The 22,161-nt window shown below is 48.2% G+C and overlaps 1 protein-coding gene across 2 annotated transcripts in view; it reads right to left on the reverse strand.

Annotated features, from left to right (window-relative positions):
- Positions 1-22,161, reverse strand: part of PTPRG (protein tyrosine phosphatase receptor type G) — a 727,666-nt gene that overhangs the window by 100,293 nt on the left and 605,212 nt on the right. For both annotated transcript variants that reach the window (XM_065884517.1, XM_065884516.1), the window contains exons 9-12: positions 12,715-12,899; positions 9,551-9,659; positions 3,558-3,607; positions 665-1,427 (exon numbers count right to left, since the gene is read on the reverse strand). In XM_065884517.1, the coding sequence (XP_065740589.1) occupies positions 665-1,427; positions 3,558-3,607; positions 9,551-9,659; positions 12,715-12,899 (1,107 nt within the window). The remainder of the gene's footprint in view (positions 1-664; positions 1,428-3,557; positions 3,608-9,550; positions 9,660-12,714; positions 12,900-22,161) is intronic.

The raw sequence follows: 22,161 nt of genomic DNA on the forward strand, positions 1-22,161 counted from the left end.
GCCTTTCTTAATTAAAAAAGCTCCCTGCCCTCTTCCTGATTATTTTCTCTGACAACACCCTGTTTATTTCCTCTATTATTTACCGTACAGTTAGCTCGTTTTCTGGCTTTTCAGCGAACTTGCTCGCTTGCTTTCTAACATTCTTGCTTCCTGATTTCCCGGCGTGCACCCTGGCGAGCTGCCGCCACCCCTGTCTTCTCCTTTACGCCGTAAGCTTCAAGCAACAGGGACCGTGCTCACTGGGGTTAGCACCCAGCCCAGGGCCTGGCACCAAACGGGCAGTCCATAAACACAGGTGCTCAATAAGTGAATAAGGAATGAAATCTTGAAGGATAAACTTATTAAGATCCATGTCTTTTTTATTCATTTACCAGGGCCTGGTTGAAGTGCTTGGAGTTATTCTGAGGCAAGTCGATTTTACCAGGTACCAAGTATCAAGGCAAGGCAGTCCAGCAACGATAAGAGAGTAGGTGATTCTTATTAGAATTAAAAAGACACACACACACACACACACACACAAACACATTTTTATACCAGAGACACACAAAATTCCAGGAATATTAAGCACTCTCTGGATCCTTATCCCTTGCCCCCAATTATTTTTTAAAAAGGGTAGGACTGTTCACAGCAGCTTGGAGGCTCAAGTGAGGAGTGGCCCGCTTACCTGGATTAACAGTGATAAATTTGCTATCTTCAGAAAATCGGTCCCCCGGGGACATAGGCTTCTTAGACGGTGTCTCAGGCCTCTTGGGATCATTCTCTCTGTAATGCTCCTCTGTGACTGTGGGGGGCACTTGGGTGAGGGTGACGGGGCGGGAGTCCAGGGCGTCCTCGGGCTGGGCGGTGGGGACGGCAGTGCGGTCCCGCTCACGCCCGGCTATAGTCTGACGCCCACCATCCTGATCAGCTCTGCCGGGAGCCGAGGGGGCGGGGCTGGCCTCAGTGCCGCTCCGCGCCTGCGCGGCGTGGGTCACGCCGTTCCTCTCCTTCTTCTCGGAGCCCTTCTCGCCTTCCTCCTCGTGTTCCCGCTCGCCGTCCTCGTTCTCACTCTTCTCGTCCTTCTCCCCCTCCTCGGCACCCTCGCCGTCCTTGGTTGGCGCCGAATCACCGTCGGGGCCCGGAGAGGCCAAGGCCTCAGGTGTGGCCGGGACGGGTCTGCCGGCCTGTTTGCTGGCCGCGGCGGCCGTGGGCAGGCGTGTGGGCCACACGGTGCTGGGGAAGGAGGAGATGCCGCCGCCGCTGAAGCCCAGGCCGGCGAGGAGCGTGCTGGTGACCACCGAGGCCACCGTTGCCTGGCTGCCGCTGGAAGACGGGCCCATTCCAGTTGCCATGGAAACAAATGAGAAGGGGATGCCAGAGGATGTCCAGGTGGAAGACCCCGAGCTGATGGGGGCCATGTCGGCCGAAGAGGCGGGAGATGCTGTGGGCTTGAAGGGGTCACCCGGGGAGGTTGGGGGAAGGGACAGAGGAAGAGAAAGCAGAGTGTCAGTCATCAGGACTGGGGACAAGGCCCTGGGTATGACCCTCCAAGGGTTTTACTCATCTTTTTACTTTCCTCATGGGGTGTCCTAAAGCATGGTGCCAAAGCTGACAGGAGGTGATCCACGGATGACCATCTCTGCTCTTAAAAGTTTTTACAATTACTTAAAAATTGCAACCAGCATGTCAACCCCAACTTTTCACTGACAGGGCTCGGGAGGAGGCTAAGTGACAAAACAATAAGTAGCGTTCACGTTGTTTGAAAGACAAACGTCAAATAAGCAGTGAAGTGGCAACATCAGATTGCCACCTGTTGGGATGACACTGGAAGAAGCAGGAGCCCTTGGTCTTGTATATACTGGTGGCTCTTGTGGAGAATACACTGCCCTTGTCTAGAAACACTCCCCAGGATCTGGTTCCACATCTTAAAGTGAGGAAGTGGATGGACAGAGGGACAGTGGCCTGCCCATGTCTGCAGCGGCAGGTTCAGAAGCAGGAGCCATGCTCTACACCGAAGGCTTTGGGAGCTGTTTACAGCCGGCATCCCCGTGCTGGGCGCTGTACAGCCGCCGTACCTTCCAGAGTCTCCGGATTTATCTACAGCAAAATCTATGCTCATGTAGATGACAACGATAAGAATTCTATTTAACAAGTACCAACTGTGTGTTGGGTCTTCCCAAGCTACTCTGGAGACACACATGATCATCACCCCATTTTACAGGTGAGGAAAACGAGGAGCAGAGAGGTTAAGGGGTAGAGGTGGCTGCCTGTGCCCAAACCTCAGCTCATTCTTCCCACCATACTAAATTGGGGCTCAGCTGTGAGATTTTATTTGTACACAGTATCTTAGGAAAATAAGATGTGTTGCTCTGAGTTATTAGTTTAATTTTAGTTCTTGAAACCTGGCGTGCAGAATCCAGAATTTCATCCCATCATTTATACAGTTCAAAATAATACAGCCAGAACAACTCACATTTCATCACTGTATCATCAAGTTTCGGTGTGAAAAGTTTGTTTTTGAAGAACAACCAAGTTAGCAAATGTTGAGTTCTGAAGTTGATTAATGAAATGCCAGGTGCCACTTAAGATAAGGCACTGCAGACAGAGCAGTCAGACAGCCTGGGCTTGAGTCCACGCTCGCTCACCTGCTCTCTGGGAGATGATGGGCACATTAACTCACTGAGCCTTGGTTTCCTCATCCATAAAATGGGAGTAATAGTAACACGAATCTTGAGGAGCAAATAAAATAATAATCCGTGCCTGAAACCTGGGAAAAGCTTAATAAATTTTAGGCTCTTGGGCTTCCCTGGTGGCGCAGTGGTTGAGAGTCCGCCTGCCGATGCAGGGGACATGGGTTCGTGCCCCGGTCCGGGAAGATCCCACATGCCGCGGAGCGGCTGGGCCCGTGAGCCATGGCCGCTGAGCCTGTGCGTCCGGAGCCTGTGCTCTGCAACTGGAGAGGCCACAACAGTGAGAGGCCCGCGTACCGCAAAAAAAAAAGGCTCTTATTGTTAGCACCAAAGCTGCAATTAATATTGGGATTATTAGTTGCACTAGAAAGGGGAAAACTTAGATACTGAGTCTCCAGAAATGTGCAAATGTAACTGGGCAAATGACAACCATTCTTTTTTCTTTCTTTTTTTTTTAAAGCCGCACTGCATGGCTTGTGGGATCTTAGTTCCCCAACCAGGGATCAAACCCGGGCCCCTGAGTGAAAGCGCCGAGTCCTAACCACTGAACTGCCAGGGAATTCCCAAATGACAACCTTTCTACTTTAGCATGTCTACTCCTTTGCACTCTTACGTCCTATGCTCCCACAAATAATAAATAATTAAAAATATGGAGAATTTTTATCTTTACAAAAATTATAACAGTATAACACTATTGGTTTAACTCTGTCGCACAGCCTGTTTTTATAATGCATTGAATTATAAGAGTGAATAATGTAATTTATTCAGTATTTTAACCGGTTCACATTGAGCATGTAGACAACATCATACTGCCACCTAGTGGTGACAGTTTTAACTGCATGCAAATTACCAACCAGACACGACAAAGCGATTACATTCTCTACTTACCACTCCTGTTTTGACAATTCTGGTCCCTTGGAATATTCGAGTGGTATTAGCTGAGAAACAAAGAAATTACACTGTAAACAATATAACTTTGTTGTTTCGACAAAACTGCACTTACATACACAAATCTGAAATACATATAATTTTTATGTCATAAAATAAATATCCCTCTTTAGATTTTTTCCCCAACGATCAAAAAATGTAAAACCCTTCCTAGTTTGTGAGTCATTAAAAAACATGTAGAGGGTCAGGTTTGGGCTGTGGGCCACAGTTTGCTGACTCTTGTCTTAAGCTATTAGTTTACAACTTTAAGAAGTTTTAATCATTTTTCTATTTTATTCGTAAGGTAAAACTTACATACTCTAAAATGCACAAATCTTAAGTGTAGAGTCCAATTAAGTTTTACCTCTGTAAACACCTGTGTAACTCCCCCTCCTCCCATATTAAGATATGAACATTCTCCAGCACCCCAGCAGGTTTGCATGTGCATCCATCCAGGCAGTACCCTCATGACCTTTCCATAAGGTCGCCACCACTCTGATCTTTGTCAGCGTTTCGTTTGTTTTTGAACTGCTTATAAATGAAATTGTATTATCCCATTGTTCTTTGTTATTGTCTTTTTGGTTATAATTTCTTATATTATCCTTTCAGTGACTATAATATGCATCCTAAACTTATTAGTTTACCTTAAACGAGTACTTTTCTCTCTCCTTAAAAATGTAAGAAAGGTACAGTAATTTATTTGCCCAACTCACTTTTTGTGTACTGTCATATATTTTATTTCTATCAATACTTAAGTTTTAAAACCTCGTAACACATCACCACTGTTGCTTTAAATGGTCAAATTCTATTGTTTTTTAATATTTATTTATTTTATTCATTTTTTTTGGCTGCGTCGGGTCTCTGTTGCCGCATGGGGGATCTTCGTTGAGGCATGTGGGATCTTTCGTTGCAGCGTATGGGCTCCAGGGCACGTGGGCCCTGTAGTCTGCGTGTGAAGCGCGCGCTTAGTTGCCGCGCGGCATGTGAGATCTTAGTTCCCCGACTAGGGATCAAACCCGAGTCCTCTACATTGGAAGGCGGATTCTCTACTGCTGGACCACGAGGGAGGTCCCTCAAATTCTTTTATATTAGCCACAGATTACTCCTTCTGATGTTCTTTCCTTCTTTCAGTTCTGTTCACCCATGTGTTAGTATTAAACAATATAACTACACAAAATGTTTAACTGTGGTAAAATACACATAAAACTTACCATCTTCAACACTTTTAAGTGTACAGTTCGGTTGTGCTAAATCCTTGTGCCACAGATCTCCAGAATGTTTCCATCTTGCAAAACTGCAACTGTGTACCCATTAAACAAGTCCCAGCTTCCCCCTGCCCTTCCCCCCCACCCCCCGCAGCTCCTGGCAACCATCCTTCTACTTTCTGTAAGTTTTAGTACTCCATATATCTCATGTAAGTGGAGTCATATATATTTACTTGTCTTTTTGTAACTGGCTTATTTCACTTAGCATGATGTCTTCAAGATTCATCCATGCTGTCCCATGCGTTAGAATTTCCTTCCTTTTTAAGGCCAAATAATATTCTGCTGTCAGTATGTACCATATTTTGTTTACCCTTTCATTGCTGATGGACATCTAGATTGCGTCCACCTTTTCTCTATTGTGAATAATGAAATGGTAAACAGTATAACTTAAAAAATATATCAGACTGCTTCTTTGTGCTGATCTCAAAGACAGTAGTCTTACATAAACTAAACGTTTGCTTCCTATACATAAAAGACACTGAAAAATTAGCAAAAAACTGCTAAATCTCCAAATAAATAACATTTGTACCTGCTGGAGTTTTCATCTAAACTAGAAGTGGGGCAAGTACCCGACATATTTTTTTATTTGCCCTGCAAACTTTTTGGAAAAAAAAAAAAATTTGCTGCCAATGTTGTAAACAGCAACTTTTACCTAAAAATCCCAATTTCCTGCTCATCCCTGAAAAATCACAACATTGGGCAAAACTGAGCTCACCTTCCTGCAGGGCAACATTTGGTCGGTGCTGAGTGTCCGTCACCCCTTTTCGAAGGGCACATTCTGCAATTTCCCACTGATGGCCCTCCCCTCATCTGTATGTGTTCCCTGCCTGGCCCCGGGGCACCTGTATTTGCGAGCCCCAACTTAACAATATATTCACTTCGCTCAGCTGGAAAGTGAAATGGGTGAAGAGACAAATGTGGAGAACAGACCGATCTAGATGTCAATACAACCAGGTCAAATGAGGCAGCCTAGGGAGCAAACAGTTCTTGCCTGGCACTAAATACAACCTCCCACCATCAGTGAGTTGCTTCAGGATCGATATTGCACTGCCTCAGACAGGTGTACACACCTCCCTTTGTTAAGACAGGAAGAAAGCCCCCTAAGAGACCTGCTTTCCCTGCCCTTTACAAAGGCCTTAATTTAAGGCCAACAAACTGGCCACTCCATCAACATGCCCGCTTTTCACTGATCTTGAACAATTTCCACTGGGGTCAGTTCTAGCCGTGGTGACTACGAAGTTTCTACAAGAGCTTTCAGATCAGGAGTCCACCGGCCCGGTGGACTTCAGGGACGGGGGAAAAAAATGAGACCCGCACCCCCACTAAGCTGTCACGGAGATGCAGCTTTTCCTTGCACGAGGAACGCAAGCTCCAAATCTCAGCTGCATTTTAATAGGATCGTCCTATGACTCTGCGATTGAAATGGGAGTATCTTCCTACTGCCTTAGAGTTGTTGGAGCTATTTCGGAGTGTCATTTATGTTCATCACTACTCAGAAATCACCGTCGCTAATAGACCCACCACTTGTCATTTAATACTTTCATAAAAGAAGCGCACAGATGACTACGTTCCCAATTTGTTTAAAATATTTTGACAATCGTATTTGAGCATAATTGGTTTCCTTTCCTATGTATTTTACCTGTTTATTTTAAACCATTCTGAGAGAGGATCTGTTGGCTTGGCCAGGCTGCCTAATGAGTCTGTGGCTCAAAGAAAAAGCTTAAGAGGCCCTAGTTTCCATGACTGTTGAGAATTGCAAAAAAGCCTTTTGAACATTTAGTAATCAATCTTTTTAGCCATTTGCTGAAGACCGGGGATACAGGGTAATATTTATGCTTTAGGGGTGGTCTGTTGTTGTATACAAATGACTGGGCTTTGGAATGAGAGATCGGACTCTTCTTAGTAGCCAAGTGATTTTTCGCAAGTTACTCAACTGCCCAGGACGTCATTTCCGCCTCCGTATAACACCTGCATTACAAGTTGCCACAAGGTCAAATGAAATAACCGATGGGCAAATGCTCTGTAACTGGGAGCCGCTCTACAGATAACAATTACCATTATTATCATATTTATTACAGTAAGGTAAACATAACTTATTTATTACATTATACAGGACATAAATATCGCTTTATTTACTATAATAATGTAAATATTCCACAGGGCTTCCTCACGCTCCCAAACCAGAGGTAAACTTTATCCCTGGGAAACCTAATTATTCTGAACAAAGGTGTCCATGAAATTCCCTAAGTTAATTTCCTTCCCTTTTAAAACTTCAGTCCTAAGAGTTGACCAGTTTTGTACACCGGCCTCTACTGCTCATAAACTCCTACTTGGCTCACCAGAAAAGGCATGCTAGCTTCCCTGAAGATTTTGTTTTTCCACTGCCCACTGCTGCAGGGAAGACGCTAAGGCCATTGTGTGCCCCTTTGTTAACATGCTTGTTAACACGCAGGGACAAACACCAGTACAGAAAACGAGCAAACACATGTCCACCCCTGAGCAGAGAAAGTCTGCAGACAAAGGAGACACTGGCCATTTTCAACAAGTCACCGTGATCAGACATTTTAAATATTCCGTGCTTGGAATTTACAGCTGACAAGGCCGTTTTGAATTGCATTACATTACAAACATTTCATTTTTCAAAGTCCGTGCAGAACCCAATGAGCTCAGGGGCCTATTAATCAAGCAAGGCGGTGCTGCAGATTCCAGGCTCCTAGCTGGAGTGCACGGAAGGCCCAATTATGATTCATGTGCCGAAAGATCCGGGGCTCCACTCTGACTTCCCGTGCTCTCTCCCCTGGGCTGGCATAGACCTGGCCTTCGCTTTCAGACCCTCCTCAACACAGGCAGATGGGCCAATACATTCAGGGCAAAGGTGGACATGGCGAGTGTGGTTTATTTGTGAGAAAAAATACAGCCATGCTCATTTCAATTGGTTTAAATGGAAGGATGAGATAATGTGAACATTAGCAAAGAATATTTCAACACTAGATGCAAAATTGCAAAGCTAGAAGGGATCTTCGGAGGGACTCTCAGCTGAAGGGCTTCTTATCCTGGGTTCATCATCTATTACTTTTTATATTAAACCTCATACTTAGGGGGTATTTATAGTTAGCACCAGGCACTGTGCTAATAAGGTAACATGCGTCACCCCCGTCACTCTACAAGGACCCTGTGAGGTCGGTACTCTCACGACTACCACCTTTGGACTGTGAAACTGCAGCTTAGAGAAGCTAGTCAACATTCTCAGAGTCGCAGAAACACTTAAGTGGCAGCCAGGACTCAACCTTGGGGCCCTCGTGTCAGGGCCCTGGCTCTAAGCCAGCTCTTCTCAATCTGTAATGTGCATGCCTGGTACCTGAGCCATCTGGTTAAAATTCAGATTCCTGGGCCCCACCCTCTGAGATTCTGAGACAATTAGTCTGAGAGGGGCCCATGAATGTGCATTTCTCACAGGATTCCAGACAATGAAGCTGATCCACAGCCTACAGATTTTATGGGACCCCTAAAGCTGTAATACGCAAAATTCTGGCATTTTTCTAGAGAAAGTGTCCAAAGTCTTCATCAGATACATGACTCGCAAAAGTTAAGAATCACTGGCCTGGTGTGTAGGTGTCTCAGAAACTGAGGATTCAGGAAGTAAAGAACCTTACCAGGGAGGGCATCAGACCGGCAGAGCAAAGCCCAACGCCCTGGTTGCTCCCTTCATGCTGGTCTTAGTGCCCCTCACCAAACCAGGTCTGCAAACTACGCCCCACTGGCTGGCTGCCAATTTTTGTCAACAAAGTTTTATTGGAACCAGGACTGGGATTAGGACGGGGCAAGTAAGACAGAGTGGATCCTGTCTTTATGCAAAAGTTCGATATTTTGTTCAAGAACCTTTTGCATTGATTTTGCTTTTAAAAAAATATTCCATTGGGCTTCCCTGGTGGCGCAGTGTCTAAGAATCTGCCTGTCAGTGCAGGGGACACGGACTTGAGCCCTGGTCCGGGAAGATCCCACATGCCGCGAAGCAACTAAGCCCGTGCGCCACAACTACTGAGACTGCACTCTAGAGCCCGCGAGCCACAACTATGGAGCCCGCATGCTGCAACTACTGAAGCCCGTGCACCTAGAGCCTGTGCTCCTCAACAAGAGAAGCCACCGCAGTGAGAAGCATGCGCACCACCACGAAGACCCAACACAGCCAAATATATATATATATATTCCATTGAGATACAGTGTATCTTGATGACAGAGTTTTTAAGAGCTCCTTTGAATTCTGCACCAAAGTGAATGCTCCTCTAGGCTCGCCCTAGTGCTGGTCTGAAACTTTCCACTAGACCCTAAATCAGCTAACTGAATCATGTTAGAAATCCAAAGACGAGATTCCTCCGCACAACTAGGAGGTGATTCTGTGATCTGACACAGTATTAGACAAATACTTGGTTCCCCACAGTTGGAAAATAACAGTAATTAAAAAAATACTCAACACTTCATTCTTCTTCCCCTCTTCTGGCCTGTGAAACCCCCAACCAAAAAGACGGGCCTAAATTCCCCAGGCTTTTCAGGCGTTATTGCAAACCCCACACTGATGCTGAGGCCAGGTTCGTATTCTTGTGTCCAAGCACCTGAACGGGAAAAAAGACAAAGCCCAAAGGGAGAAGGGACCCGGGGGATGCAGGGCAGACAGGAAGGGCGGCTCCTCACCTTGGAAGAGCATGGTCTGGCTGAAGTCACTCCTCATGTCATTGCGACACACGGCCTGGACCCGGAACAGGTAAAGGCTGTCAGGTGAGACAGGGCTAATGGTGGCTTTCTGCAGGGCAGGAAAGAGGTAAAGCAACAGGTAAAGGCTGTCAGGTGAGACAGGGCTAATGGTGGCTTTCTGCAGGGGAGGAAAGAACAGGCAGTGACCTGGTTTGGAAGGCCAGAGCACACTTTACCTTTGAAAGCCAAACCTAAGAGGATGTTAAGTGTTGCCTGTAGGTTTCTGGGTACCAAGGCAAAGCAGGACAAACATGATGTTTCCTCGCTGACCAAAGGCTCACCTTGAGAAAAATGAGCTTTCAGAGATAACCTCACCTGGGAATCTGTTTTCAACATGGAAATGTGCAGGGTGAGAGAACAAAAAGTCGTCTTGGCTCAGATACCTGACGCGGGCTTGGAACGTGTCTTCAGCCCTCTTTATACTCACAAGGCTGGGACTTCTATCAAAACTACTCTACCTTAGAAACGATAATGATTTACCCTAGACAGCCCCTAGAATTATCAGGTGTACTGAATTTCCAGGGCCATGCGGAGATTAGCGCAGCCACAACAAAATCTCTGTTTCTTTGCAGTTTAAAGGCATTGTTGTACCTTGACCTTGGATGATATGGGGCACGATGCTAGAAGAACACCTGACTCGAGGTCAGAGGACAGGAGATCTACCTGTGTCACAGCACTCACCAGCTGTGTGATTCCGAGTCAGTTGCTCAATGTCTTTTGGCCTCTGCTCCCTTCAACTGTTAAATGGACAGAGTAATATTTCCCTCACAGGGCTCTTGTGAGTGCTGTACAACAAAGGCTAGGCAAGCCTTGTTCGTAGGCAGTCCACACCACGAAATGGAAAGTACACGCCCAGTCTAACACAGGGGTGGCAAGCGACGGCCCACAGCCCAAATCTGGCCCGCTGTTTTTTGTAAATAAAGTTTTGTTGGCACACAGCCACGCCCATTCATTTGCCTGTTGCTATGGCAGCTTTCACCCTTTGACCGCAGAGTTGAGTAGCTGTCCATAGAGGCCATATAGCCCTTAAAGCCTAAAATCTTAACTGTCTGACCCTTTCTAGAAAAAAGTTTCCCAACCCCTGGTCCCAACATCACAAGCCAAATCCAGACCCCCATTCCTCAAAGCTTTATTCCGAGAGTCTTTTAAAAATCAGAAAATGGAAAATACCTAAAAAGCCGGCAGGGCTTGCTTCCTGAAGAAACAAACAACAAAAGCAACTGATTTTCAAAGACTCCCTAATGGATGAAATGTCTTGTCATCGCATTGTGGGCCAAGTCCAGAAAGCAGCTCTGGGAGCTTAACCACTGAGTGGGTTTTTCCCAGCGTAGCTACTGAAAACCTCTGAAGAGGCATTAAAATGTTATTGTGCCTACACCTGCTATCTGTTGCCTAGCAAATGGATTCCCGGTGAGAGGAGGAGGTTGGGGTCAAGTTATTTCACTTTCAGCCTCATTTCTCTCTTTTGGAAAAAGGAGAGGCAGTAACACCTGTCCCACAGGTCGGCAGTGAGGGCGTGAGAGAGAGACATGGATGCTGCAGAATGCCGGGAAAATGTTCAGTATGACTTTTAGGTTTCTGGGCCACGTGAACCGTAAGATGGAGGATAGCTTGGCTGCCACTAAGTCAGCACTCTCAACTTCTTGAGGAATTAATTAATTTTGTGGGTCCCCAAAGAAAATAACCACCCCTAGAAATTCTTATAAAAAAAGAACTTGCTGTCAAAGCACGTTTTTCTCTACAGCTCTCTCTTTCTCTGAAACTCATTTATGCCTCATACTCTAAACCTCCAGCCCCGTCTTCTGTTCAGAGCAATATCTTTGCTCCATCTATGCAGGGATTTATTAGAATTCACTCCAAGCCGGTTATCTATTCATCTCTGCATGTTTAATTATTTTCCACTTAGAATAAGAAACCAAATAAGCGCCTAGATAGTTTCTGATTAATGCAAGCCACCTTAGTTCAGACAGAGAAACATCCCTCACAGACTTCCCGTCGTGACAAAGGTTAAAACACATCATAACCTTGGGTACCTTTCAATACATTCCTCTCCGATTTCATGAAGCTCATCATTCCCTAATGTGACCCAGATAACAATGTCTAGTGGGGAAATTGAAAACATAAATGGAAATGAAGTAAAAGAATCTTCATCTAAAGGAATACGAAAAGTATTATTCTATAACTGATTGAACGGGCCCCGGGGACTCTGTACGGGGAGGAAAAAAGGTGCTAACAGTCATTAAGGATCCCACTCAGTGCTATTACGTTTTCCATGTGCATATACAATTATGGGCTTCATTATCCCAAAGACTTCTTTTGATTAACAATAAACGCCAGGCTTTCAAACCCAAATGTGTCACTTTGAGTTTCCCTGCAAAGATGTAAAGAGCAGCGCTTGTTGGAGCGATTGCTTTTTCAGGGGAAGAAGATGGCTTCTGCAAACGTCTGTTCTGAAGGGCCTTGGTGGGGACTGGCCACTAAATATTTATGCACATTTAAGATGAGCAGCTGGACTGGGCATGCGTACCTCAAAGTGAGGTCAGGTATTACAGCGTCTGAGAGTCTGAGAGCGGTGGCTAAAAATTCCGTGGTCACTGGGGTCTAGCAGGTCGGAATGTATGAGGCAGATGAAATGTGACAGAAGGGAGTGGTGGGGACTTCGGAAAGCTGCATGGTGTGGGGAGGAGGGTGGGGGCGACAGCTGCCATAATAATAACAGCCAGTACTGACCCAGTGCTCGCTCTGTGCTAGGCCCTGCTCTACAACTGCAGAACTCACTTAACATTTACAGCAACGCTAGCAGATGACAAGCGCTTCGTGGAGGCTTTTGGACTTTTTTTTTTTTTTTTTAAAGTAATGAAAGAAAAAGCAGTCAGTTTTGAAGGGCCGAGTTACAAAGAAATTAAAATTTCCTGGTGGTATAGCCATCAAGTATAAAGGCGGAATGGAGCCCGGGCAGGCTCCGGCCCCAGTTCACCCCGGTGGCACCCGCCCTCAGCAGGCAGCATAGGGCTGGGATGCCACAGGTAAAAGCACGCCAAAGAGATGCGCAGGGGCCCCTCTCATGGCTACAGACAGCCTGACCCAGAACAGGGAGGTTTTACCAAGTCCTTGTCGCTGTCCTTCGTGAACGTCTTCTCCTTCTCATCCTCGTTCTTGGTCCAGCTGTAGGAGATCATGTAGTTCATGATGGGTGGGTGGTAGATGGTCTCCGGCTGATTCCAGGACACCTGCAGGGCTGTCTGGTTCAGGGGCTGCACCTTCATGTGGATGGGCGGAGAGCTGCAGACTGAAGACACACGGCCAAGCTCAGGGCCTCGTGGCACTACATACATACACGCCCCGTGTTCCTCAAGACTGCAACCTCGAAAGGTTGACACAGTAGGACGGGGAACACCCACGTCCCCATCGCTTGGATCCACCGGCTGCTAACATTTTGCCACACCTGTTCTCCCTCCCCCCTTCTCTTTCTACACACACGCACGCACACATGCTTCCCTGCTGTGTCACTGAAAGCAAGTTGCAGACATTCTGAACTTCACTCCTTAAACTCAGGTCTGTATCTCCTAAGAATAAGGACATTCTCCTCTATAATGGCAATGTCTGGGTGTCTGCCCCCCAAATTCATGTGTTGAAACCTAATGCCCAATGGGATGGTATTAGGGCGTCGAACTTGGGGAGACAATTCGATCATGGCGGTGGAGCCCTCATGGGTGGGATTAATGTCCTCATAAGAGGCCCCAGAAAGCTCCCTCACCCCTTCTGCCACGTGAGGACATAGTGAGAAGACGGCTGTCTGTGAACCAGGGAGCAAGTCCTCACCAGCCAGTGAGTCTACCAGCACCTGGATCTTAGACCTCCCAGCCTCCAGAACGGTGAGAAATAAATTTCTGTTGTTTGTAAGACACCCAGTCTATGCTATTTGTTAGAGCAGCCCAAGCTGACTACTGTCATACCTGAGAAAATAAACACGAACTTGATATTATCTGACATTTACATCATCCCTATTCAAATTTCCCCAACTGTCTCCAAAAGATTATTTATATAACCCTTTCCCCGCCCACATGACGTGTCACATTCAGTGTTCTAATGCTTTAACTTCTTTTAATCTAGCATTCTCATCTGGCCTCTTCTTCCACAATGAATTTTTTTTAGAAGCCAGGCCACATGACACGTGGAATATCCCAGCTAACTAAAATCGTAGATGACATTTTATTGTAAATAGATCAGAGTGTAAACAAATACGATGCAAAATGAGACTTTAAATAATTTTAAAGCAAACGCACAAAAAACCAGGACGACTTTAGACCAGCAGAACTCTATGTAACTACCCTGACGGAGGGCAAAGGAAAAGCCAGGCGACTTCCCCTGTTTATTCCTTGTGGCCGGCACGTTTGAAGGAATGTGACGGCTCTACGTCTATCTACTAACAAACCCATTTCAGAGCTGGGAGTATCAAGTCAGCCATTAACAGCGACATTTTGGCCCTCCAGATGTGCACTTTCCCAGGGGCCTTGGCTCCTGCCCGCACAGGGCTTCCATTCTGAAGCAGGGTTTTTCAACCTCAGCACCACTGGCCACTTGGGGGCTGTCACGTGCACTGCAGGATGTTTAGCAACATCCTGGGCCTCTACCCACTAGATGCCGGTAGCACCCCCCACCCAAGTTAAAACAACCAAACATGTCCCCAGGTATCGCCAAATGTCCCGGGGTGGGGGGGCAAACACCCCTGAGAGCTACAGGTCTAAAGCGGGAGATGGAAATTCATCAAAGAATGACACGTGTGCAGCTACCACACACCTGGATGGGGTGGGCGGAGGGGAGGAGAGGAACGCTGTATGTAGAGGCAGGTGCATCCGACTGAGAACGGCATGGAGACTCACTACGTGGGGGTCAGGAGAAGAGGGGAGGCTGGCCAGGGGACCTCAGCAGGGAGAAGGCCTGAGGAGCCCAAAGGAAGGCAGTGGGGCTGGATCAAGGGAGGCCAGTGGAGCGGGAAGCCTCACAGGCCCAGATGAAAATTCTGGCCTTTACCCTACAGCACTCCGAAGCCACGGGAAGGATGGGAACCAGAGAACGACGCAGGCAGGTGTGCACTTTACAAAGCTCCCTGGAGCTTCACCTGAGCAAAGAAGAGCCCAGAGGGGCTAAGAGAGGAGCAGAGAGGCCTGTCAGGAGGTGCTGCAAACGGCTACCTAGGAGAGAACAGCAGGTTCTAGAGCAGATAGAGGCAAAGCCTGGCGATGCGCTGGACAAGGAGAGGCATGAGGGCGGGGGACGCAGTGAGGACCACGCTGGGGTTTGGGGGGCAGCAGGGGAGCAGCCCTGGAGGGGACGGGCCAGGGGATGTGGGGCTTGGTTCTGGGTTCTCCCAGGAGCCCATCTCCAAGCCAAGCAGCCCACCACGAGCCAGAGTCCCCTATTTGCTCCTCAAGAGCCCCAAGCCCAAGGCAGCCCTGGGGAGGATGGCTTTCCTGCCAGAGAAGCAGGGACCCAGCTTTAAGCAGCTGGCTGACGGAGAAAAGCGGAGATTGGTTTTGACAGGGAGGCAGCCTTTGGCTCTTCGACTGCCAAACCCTGCTTCAGTCGGACAGATTCGCTTTGTGCAACTGAGACAAGAAGGAAGGGATAAATTAATGAGGCATCCCCACTGCCCTGCAGAACCCCGGGAGGCATTTCGCTGCCTGCTGCGCAAATGCCACCGGAGCAGGGACATCAAAGAAAGAATGTGATGTTAAGGCTCCCACAGAGACAGGGGGTGAAACGACAGAGTGCTGACACTAGGTGGCGCTCACATACCATGTTAAAATACCCTAACGTCTCAGTGGTTTACAGTTTCTCAAGAGGGCGGGGCTGGGAAGGGGGAGGAATGGGAAAAGATCTACACTCCCATCTTTCCGAGTACCAATAATGAACCAAGGAGATTTATATACTCGGAAGCTCGTGTCCTTCCATTGATGACATGTCAGATTTTCTGACTTTTACATCTTTTCTCCTTACTTACCTCCCTCATTCTGAAGCCATCACTCCCCTGCTCCAATTAGGGGTGAGCCGTATGGGGGGATCATGTATCTCTTAACAGTTACATCATAACCACATAAATAATCCTATCACCCACATGCGGATGCAACCATTCTTCTTATTTATTCTTTGAAATAAAAATAGCTGGCTTTTTCTTTGCTCAAGATGATTCATGTTAATGTTTTTAAAGAGAATCCAAGTCATCCAAAAAAGTAAGAAGAAGAAAGTTTTAAAAAAATCACCCGAAATCCCAGTAACCAGAGACAACCACTGTTAACTTTCTGGGGATCCAACGTCTTCGTGCACGTGTCAAAACACATACATGCAATCTGATATAAATGGGATACAACGCATTATGGCCCTGTGAGCGCATTTGTTGTTCTCGTTGTCTTTTACTAAGTCACGGATATGTTGCCTTGTCAAGAAGAGCTTGGTAATACTGTTCTGAATGAAAGTACAGAATCCCACTGTCTCAATGGACTAGAAAATATTGGTTTAGGCTCAAAAAGGAGGACGGCCTGGCCTCACTCTAACAGGACCACCTTTTTTTGGGCCACGCTGTGCAGCAGGCGGGATCTTAGTTCCCTGACCGGGGATCGAACCATGCCCCCTGCAGTGGGAGCGTACAGTCTTCACCACTGGACAGCCTGCCGGGGCGGGGGCGGGGAATTCCGTAACTGAGGGGCCTCCAAAGATCCACACTTGTCTGAGGCTACACGTGGGAGCCCTGGGCCAGCGGCTTGTAGGCTGAGGTTCGCCCATCTCGGCTTAGGGGAAGAGCAGGTGGAACAGAAAATTCCCCTCTGCTCTTCACTTCCCTGAGAGGGTGGATTTTTCTGGGCCAGATTTGGAGGAAGCATTTGCAGATTACAATGAGGACCTAGGACAGGGGTTGGCACACTTGTTCTCTAAAGGGCAGGACGGTAAGTGTGCTTGGCTTTGCCGGCCATTTGGTCTCTGTCACAGCTACGCAGCTCTGCCTGTGAAGCACACAAGCAGCTGAGGTCATCCGGACATGATGGGCGTGGCTCTGCTGCAAAGAAACTGGTTATGGACCCTGCGTTGCCATTTCATACCATTTCCATGTGTCATGAAACTTTCTTCTTTTCATTTTTTTCAACTTTTTCACATAGAAACACCACTCTCAGCTCCTGGCTGTACAGGAGGTGCTGGTGGGAGAGTTTTGGCCTGTGGATCAGTGGTTTGGTGATTCCAGACGTAGAAGCTAAAGGGAGGCCAAACCTCTGTTTGAAACATGTTTGCCGACTGCATTTGTGTTGTTTGTGCCGTATTCTGCCCCTCACACAGCCTGAGAGGCTCCCTCCCCTGCAGAGCTGAGATCTTCCTGCGCTCAGTACTACGTGGCGTGACGCTGCTGACCTTATGGACTGTCTGTAATGAGCGATCACAGTCCCCTACGAGAATGCAAGCTCCACGAGGCTGCACACTTTCTGCCTTGTTTGCTACACTGTCCTCGGTACTAAATCAGAGCCTAGCACGCAGTGGGCTCCCTGTAAATTTGGGCTGAACGAATGGCGCGCTGAGTGGACGGAATCGACCCCTTGGCCTTGCCCTGGCCCCCAGGTCCCACGTGACGTGACCCCTTCCACGTCTCTGACCTCACCGACTCCTCTGTGGCCAGCCCACACCCAGTCTCCCTGAAGCTCCGGCTTCCCCGCCGAGGTCTCCCCTGTGCTCCCCGGGCCCCTCGGCCCCCTCCCTCAACGTGCTCATCACGCCCCTGGGGGAGGTGAGATGACCAGACACCCTCCAAAGAACTCGTGCCTTGTGCTTCCAAACTTTGCCGGCCTTTTCAGGGATGCACACCCTTCTTTCCAACAAAACCTCCCCCCAGATTCCAAGTATCACAGACAAAAGCAGCACTGTGGTACATCACAGAAGGGACGGTTTAGAAGAGCTCGTATAATAAAGGGTGGGCTTTGGAGACAGACTCATATGGACCCTTGCGTTCTCATCTGTAAAATGGGTGGCTAGTACCAGGTAATAATAACCTCCTCACAAAGTTGGGGTAACGATCACAGAGAATGCTGTGGGTCAACCAGAATCCGAGGGCCTGACGCCCAGTGGCACACGCAGGGGACAAGCTGCCAGGCCCACACAGTGTTTGAAAACGTATAAAGCTGGCTTTTTAAACTGAGCCTGCAACCACACACGGCAGTGGTTTCCTGGGCGGCAGTGCAGGCCCCCTTCAGACAGGTGGGTGTGCTCACATCTGCCACAGTCCCCGCCCCTCCCCACTGCCTTCACCCACAGCTGCCTGGCCCCCAAGGCCAGGTGAGTTTCCCACTGATCTAAAACAAGCACCAGGAGCCCGGCCTTAGGCAGAGAACAGGTACCCAACACCCCTGACAAATGGCCATTGCAAATGCACCTAACACAGGGAGTTGGCCAATCGTCTTGAGACACATCCTTCTGCACAAAATCAAAGCCTTTTAAAACCATGAGGGAGGCACCACACCCGGCTCTCTAAACAAACGTCCCCCGTGAGGTGCTCCTGACGTCAGCCTCCCCTTCTGGGGGCCTGATTACCTTCTCACTGGTGTCTGATTGCATTTCACGGGCATCTCGGACGATGCCCTACCAGCTCTGAGAATTCCTGCCCGCATTCTGAACCGCCTGTAATTAGGACCCCAGCCTTCGTTAAATTATGAAGAGGCTTCTAGCAGAGCACCCAAGGTCCACTGATCCTCAATCAACGTCAAGGATATTTTCTCAGTGGTTCCACGAGTAAATGAGAGATTCCCCTACCCCCAATCCTCTTCCTTTGGGCCGTTTGAGATAAACTAACGGGACCCTTTCTCTGTGAAAGTGAGTGTAACTTCCAAGCGCCTTCAACGATTTGGATTTGAAGTCCTCCCTGGGGTCTCCTCCCACCACTGGACCCCTCTAAGTTTCACACGTAAGGCAACGGGCCAATTACTGATCAGACGTCAGACGAACAGCATTGCTCAAACACAGCGATTCGGTGCCATCCGCCTCTTACGGAGCTCGTCAACAGACAGGAAACGGCTGCCTCCTGCGGGGTGGGGTGCGGTGACGTCATACACCAGCCCAGCGGAGGACCACAGGGGAGACAGATGCCGCCCACCAGGGACCCGCCTGCCCGGCAGGGAAGCAGGAGCAACGTCTCCTCTTCAGCAGAAGGGAACCTCTCAGCTGAACAAAGCCACCAGCCTAGCCTCAGCTCAGACGCCTGTCATTTCTTTATGGCCTTTAGGGGAAATTTCCAAAGACATGGTCTCAGGGAAGGATTCCTCTTCTTGAAGGGCTGTATCCAAAAGGTCTAGATAAACACAAAATCCCCCAAAGCCGATTGCATAGGACTTCAAACCTGGCACCTTGGGGCTCCGGGGTGTCATCTTCCCCCCTCCATGCCCGAGAGCTCACGAAAGGGAAACTGGATGGGCGAAGGTGCCGGAACCGGATCAAAGCCGGAGCCCAGCTCTGGCATTTTGGGGATTTACAACACCCGAACTCTCTCTACTTGGAGTTGCCAAGCACACGCCACGGGTCAGGCTCCGTGTCTTCCTCTCAGACGGTCCACAAGGGCACCCTTTCCCCTAAAGATGAAAGAAGACACTGGGTCCAGAGAGACCAAGTCACTGGGCTGGGCCGAGGACCCTGGGTGGGAGGAGGGCTGAGAACTGGAACGCAGCCTGTAGTAGAGGGGACGGGGGTGCAGCACCACATACGTTCTAGCCACAAACACCTCCCACATCTATCTTCCTATCTGCAGGACGGCAATGAAGAGGTCAGGAGGGTAACTCAAAAGTGCTTAAAAGGTGAAAACTGTCCCACGCAGACACAATGCATCACTACTACGGCTCAGGTCTGTGCTTCTTCCCTGGTTAACAATACTTGGCACAAAAAGCTTCCTTCCCACTCCCTCTGCCTTCCTGGTTTTCTTTGTTCGCAATGACAGATGAGAGTGTGGGTCTCTTGACAATTTCCAGAGCAGCCTCCAACTCCTTCGAGGCCTTTGAAAACTGGGCGCAGCCCAAGTAACCATTCTCCCCCATCAGAAATATAGACTAAGCTCGTGGTCCCTCAAGCCATCACGGGGAGGCTGGAAATAGCTGTGCTAGTGCAGGGTGCAGCACTCCCCCATGGGATTCACCAGATGGCTGAAAGAGCCCATGGCACCGAAAAGGTTAGATACTCCCGGCAGTAAGGATTATGTGATTACATGCTTTTAAGGAAACTATTATAGGAATTCTGTAAAAAGGTTTAATAAACACCCTGACCTAGATTTGAGGGATTGGTTAGGAAAGGCTTACTGAGCACAGTGATGTGTGAACTGATTAGGTGTTTATAAAATGAACGGGAAGGGACCTCCCCGGTGGCGCAGTGGTTAAGAATCCGCCTGCCAATGCAGGGGACACGGGTTCGAGCCCTGGTCTGGGAAGATCCCACATGCCGCGGAGCAACTAAGCCCGTGCGCCACAACTACTGAGCCTGCGCTCTAGAGCCCGTGAGCCACAACTACTGAGCCCATGCACCACAACTACTGAGCCCACGCACCACAACTACTGAAGCCCACGTGCCTAGAGCCCGTGTTCTGCAACAAGAGAAGGCACCGCAATGAGAAGCCCGTGCACCGCAACGAAGAGTAGCCTCCGCTCGCCGCAACTAGAGAAAGCCCGCGCGCAGCAATGAAGACCCAACACAGCCACAGATAAAAATAAATAAAATAAATTTATAAAAAAAGAGAATGAGCAGGAAGGAAGGAGGCTTAGATATGGCAGACAGGAAAACAGCTCGTGCAAAGGCCCTCAGGCGGGAAAACTGGAAAGAAAACTAGCAAGGCCTGGCGAGCAGAGAATGAGGAGGAAGACGGTTGAGACCAGGTCTCAAAGGAAGCGAAGTGTGTGGAGCTGGGTTCATCCCTGGGCAGCTCTGGCCAGACATTGCTGGAGGACCACCTTCTCATGATGTGGGAGACCCCAAGTTCCCCCAAGCACTAGGGCAACTGCTTTCAAGTTTTAAATCTAAGGTGTCTTAAATAATGCAAGCTCTAACCTGTTATAACAGAAAATATATATATTGGTCTCTGCCCCAGGTTCCCAGCATAGGGCTCCTAAAACCCTTGTAACTTCCGAAGTGATACTAGGAGCATCTCTTATTCTTTTTTAAAATTTCCTTTAAAACAATCATTCAGTTTATTTAAACTAGAAAACAATCGAAAAAACCGTTCACTCCTTTCTCCCACCCCCACCCGTCAGTTGCCTGTATCTATGAGCTCGGTTCTTGTTTTCACATATGAGTGAGATCACATGGTATTTATCTTTCTCTGTCTGACTTAGTTCACTTAGCACGATGCCCTCAAAGTCCACCCATGTTGCTGCCAATGGCAAGATTTCATTCTTTTCTATGGCTTAATAATATGCCATTATATAGATAGCACATTTTCTTTATCCATTCATCTATCAATGGACACTTAGGTTGTTTCCTTATCTTGGGTATTTGTAAATAATGCAATGAACATGCGGGTGGATATATCTTTTTCAAGTTAGAGTGTTTGTTTCCTTCAGACAAAGAAGAAAACACATCCACACACTGGGAGGGTGAACACACCCAACTCAATGGCAACAGAAGCTCCTGTGCTCAGGACCTGCTCAGACCTCGCCCTATGTTTCCCTTCATCCAGCTGTTCATCTGCACCCTGTGTCATATCCTTTAATAAACTGGTAAATGTACGTAAGTGCGTCCCTGAGTTCTGTGAGCCACTCCAGCAAATTAATCAAACCAGAGGAGGAAATCGTGGGTACCTCCAATTTGTAACCCAACTGGACAGAAGTTACGGGTAACTTGGGGATCTCCTACTTGCGACTGGCATCTGAAGTGGGGGTGGAAGCAGTCTTGTGGGACAGAGGCCGGCGCTGGAATGGAGTTACACTGTAGGACACCCAGCTGGTGTTGCAGAGAATTGCTTGTTGTACTGAAACCCCTGCCCCCGTATCTGGTGACCAGAAGTGAAGGATTCCACGTACAAGTAAAGGAGAAACACACAAGAGGTGGAGAACCTACTCAGGAGGGAGAACTAAGTTTCCCTAAGACACCTGTGGAGTTCTTTTCTACACCACCCCACAGTATCCCCTCCGCTCCCACGAACAAGCCTTGGTGTGCAACTCCACTTATCAGCCAACAGCTGAGCGTTAGAAGCTCTGTGGCAACTACGCTGGAAGACAGCAAACTGGAGAACTTTCCTACATGTGCATATGATGGAGCTACATGCTCAAAATACAACAGCAGCAGCCAGAGTCCTCCAAGCATGCAGGTTTAACTTCCCCCATTATGTTATTCCTGACCTACTTCCTTGGAGTCCATCTTCTATGCGATATCCCTCTGCCGCTGAGAGCTAAAGGCCAGGGGAAGTGCCTCTGTCCTGTGCAGGGGAAAGCACTGTTCAGCTTGGCACTCAGAGACGTGGCAAAGTCCAGAGTGTGCATCATCCAAGCCCTACTTGAGAACAGCTGCTTCTAGCACACTGGGTGGAAGGTGGGATTCCA

This window comes from Phocoena phocoena, chromosome 10, assembly GCF_963924675.1.
Source record: "Phocoena phocoena chromosome 10, mPhoPho1.1, whole genome shotgun sequence".
In the NCBI taxonomy this organism is placed as follows: Eukaryota; Metazoa; Chordata; class Mammalia; order Artiodactyla; family Phocoenidae; genus Phocoena; species Phocoena phocoena.